The sequence below is a fragment of the Etheostoma spectabile genome, chromosome 22 (genome assembly GCF_008692095.1).
Source record: "Etheostoma spectabile isolate EspeVRDwgs_2016 chromosome 22, UIUC_Espe_1.0, whole genome shotgun sequence".
Lineage (NCBI taxonomy): Eukaryota > Metazoa > Chordata > Actinopteri > Perciformes > Percidae > Etheostoma > Etheostoma spectabile.
In genome coordinates this window covers 4,457,816-4,460,837 of record NC_045754.1, presented here as the reverse complement: position 1 = coordinate 4,460,837, position 3,022 = coordinate 4,457,816, and the positions used below count along the sequence as shown (strand labels likewise).

General features: G+C 50.2%; 1 protein-coding gene across 1 annotated transcript in view; it reads left to right on the top strand.

Annotated features, from left to right (window-relative positions):
• kbtbd2 (kelch repeat and BTB (POZ) domain containing 2) overlaps window positions 1-1,265 on the top strand; it is a 10,151-nt gene extending 8,886 nt beyond the window's left edge. The window contains exon 5 of the mRNA XM_032504391.1: window positions 30-1,265. Coding sequence (XP_032360282.1) covers window positions 30-1,265 — 1,236 coding nt within the window. The remainder of the gene's footprint in view (window positions 1-29) is intronic.
• Window positions 1,266-3,022: the final 1,757 nt, after the last annotated feature.

Below are 3,022 nucleotides of genomic sequence, written 5' to 3'. Positions count from 1 at the left end.
CGCAGCACCTGTCCTCCGTGCTCAGTCAGATCCGCATCGACGCACTGTCCGAGGTGACTCAGCGTGCCTGGTTCCAGGGTCTGCCGCCCAATGACAAGTCTGTGGTGGTGCAAGGCCTCTACAAGTCCATGCCCAAGTTCTTCAAGCCTCGATTAGGCATGACCAAGGAGGAGATGCTGATCTTCATGGAGGCCATGTCGGAAACGAGCGAAGCATATGTGATGGCTGGGGCCTTACCCATCACAGTGGTGTGTTACAGCCCGCAGGCGGAGAAAGTGTACAAGCTGAACAACCCCCCAGGCGACCTGCAGAAGGTGGGGACCCTTGTTACACCAGACAATGATGTGTTCATTGCCGGCGGACAGATCCCGCTCAAAAACTCCGTTACCAACCACGGCAAGAGTGGCAAGTTACAGGCGGTCTTCCGCTCGGTCGATAGCTTCTTCTGGTTTGACGCCCAGCAGAACGCCTGGGTACCCAAAACCCCCATGCTGTGTGCCCGAATCAAGCCCTCACTGGTCTACTGCGACGGCTACATCTATGCAATCGGGGGAGATAACGTTGGGGGGGAACTGAACAAGCGCACGGTGGAGCGCTACGACTGTGAGAAGGACGAGTGGAGCATGATGAGCCCCCTGCCCTTCGCCTGGAACTGGAGCACCTCCGTGGTGGCGCACGACTGCATCTACGTGATGACCCACGACCTGATGTACTGCTACTTCCCCCGGGCCGACACCTGGGTGGAGATGGCCATGCGCAAGACGAGCCGCTGCTTCGCCTCCGCTGCTGCTTTCGGTGACCTCATTTTCTACATCGGCGGCCTCCACGTGGTCAGCAACTCTGGCATTCGCTTGCCCACAAGCACCATTGACGGCTCCTCTGTCACCGTGGAGATCTACGACGTCAACAAGAATGAGTGGCGCCTGGCCGCCAACATCCCTGCCAAGCGGTACTCGGACCCGTGCGTGCGTGCGGTGGTGCTGCTCAACTCGCTGTGCATTTTCATGCGCGAAACCCACATGAACGAGCGCGCCAAGTACGCTATCTATCAGTACGACATGGAGCTGGACCGCTGGTACCTGCGGCAGCCCGTGTCCGAACGCGTGCTCTGGGACCTGGGCAAGGACTTCCGCTGCGCGGTGGGGAAGCTGTACCCCTCCTGCCTGGAGGAGTCCCCCTGGAAACCCCCAACCTACCTCTTCTCCCCCGACGGAGCCGAGGAGTTTGAGGTGGACGGCGAGCTGGTGACCCTCCCTCATGTATAGCTCTTACCCTCCCCCCCCCCCCCCCCCCCCCCCCCCCCCCCCCCCCCTACCTCGCTGACTGAACCAGGAAGCTGTAACGCTGAGGGGTGAACATGAAGGGGGGGGGGGGATCTCAGTTCTCTCTAAGATATGAAAAGGGTTCAACGTTCTCAGCTACAGCTGTCGTAACAAGGCAGCTCAAAACAAGCTCAGAGCGAAAAGGTGCCCCCTTTTTTTTCTTATTTTGTCAGTTGTGACATCTGTTCGATATTATTACAAGTCTGTCATACTGTTTCTACAATGTGATAATCTAAACGTCAACTGATTTTGTGATGATGCACTTAACTGGTAAACTTTCTCGGAATGACAATGGCAACTGTACCAAAATCCCCGCCCCCGGCCCCCCCCCCCCCCCCATAATGGCGTCCCTGTCTTTCCTTTCTCTCGTTACTATAAAGGAACACTCTGTGGAGATCTCTCTCTCTCCTCTCTCTCCTCTCCTCTCTCTCCTCTCCTCTCTCCTCTCTCTCTCTCTCTCTCTCTCCTCTCTCTCCTCCTCTCTCTCTCCCTCTTCTCTCTCTCCTCTCCTCTCCCTCTCTCTCTCTCTCTCTCTCATCTCTCTCCTCTCCTCCTCTCTCTCTCTCTCTTCTCTCCCCCCCACCCCCCCTAAGGTTCTCTGAAAACGTATACGCTCGCTCCTTCAGCAGTCGGCCTGGACTCAAACGCAGACCCAATTAAAAATGTTCCATAGAAACGTCTCAATCCACTCCCGTAGCAGTTTAGAGAACATTATTGGTAGGAGAAGTGTTTATGCATGTTTTGATATTGCGCTTGCAAGTTTATACTGACCGTGTTAGTTGGACGACAACAATAAAACATTCGGAGCTGTCAGTCACATCTCGCGACCTTCAGTGGATAGAGTTCGTACAGAGATGGTTCGAACTCCATCGTTTCCAGTAAATGGACTTGGTGCTTTTGTCAAGCTACTGATTTAAAAATGAATAATGACCCTTAGAATAAAAAATGTTCATGTGATAATTAAACCATCTCTATAACAACTGAGCAAACTCTGTCTTCTGATGGCCACAATATGGTAGTTGAAAGCTCTGAAAAACTTTTGGCAATTGGATCTTGTTTTGTCAAATGTAAAATGCATAGAGGGTTAATCTGTCCTTTTTAAGTTATTAATTCATCTTCTATAAAATGTAAAAAGCCCACACTTACGTCTTTGAATAACATGATTCAAACCATACAAAATCCCAAAAGTCTTACATTTACCAAGATTGAAAAACATATTACAATTGAGAAGCTGGAATGAGGGAATATTTTTTGACATTTTTGCTTGAGAAATGACTTAATTGTAAAGGCAAATATGCAACAAGTTTGATAATTGGTTTATCATTTAAGTCATGTTTCAGACATATATATTTTAAACCTTGTTTCAGCTTCTCAAATGTGAGGATATGATGGTTTTCTCTGTTTTTACATCTTCGTAAATTGAATATTTTTGAGTTTGGGGATCCTGTAATGGACACTTATTTGCTATTTTTTTTGACATGTTATAGATCAAACAGAATTGATTGGCCTGACAAGCCAGACCCACATCATCAAGTTGTTGGGTCTGGGAACTCACCGCTGACAGGGCTCAATCCGAGGAAACCTCTGAACTCATTCCTTTTTTAAGAATGACCACAGAGCTTAACTCCAAGTCTTCCGGTGTTGCGGCCAAAGGGCGATCGAAAGGCCGCTGTTCGCCAGCAGCAGCAGCCGTTGTCCTT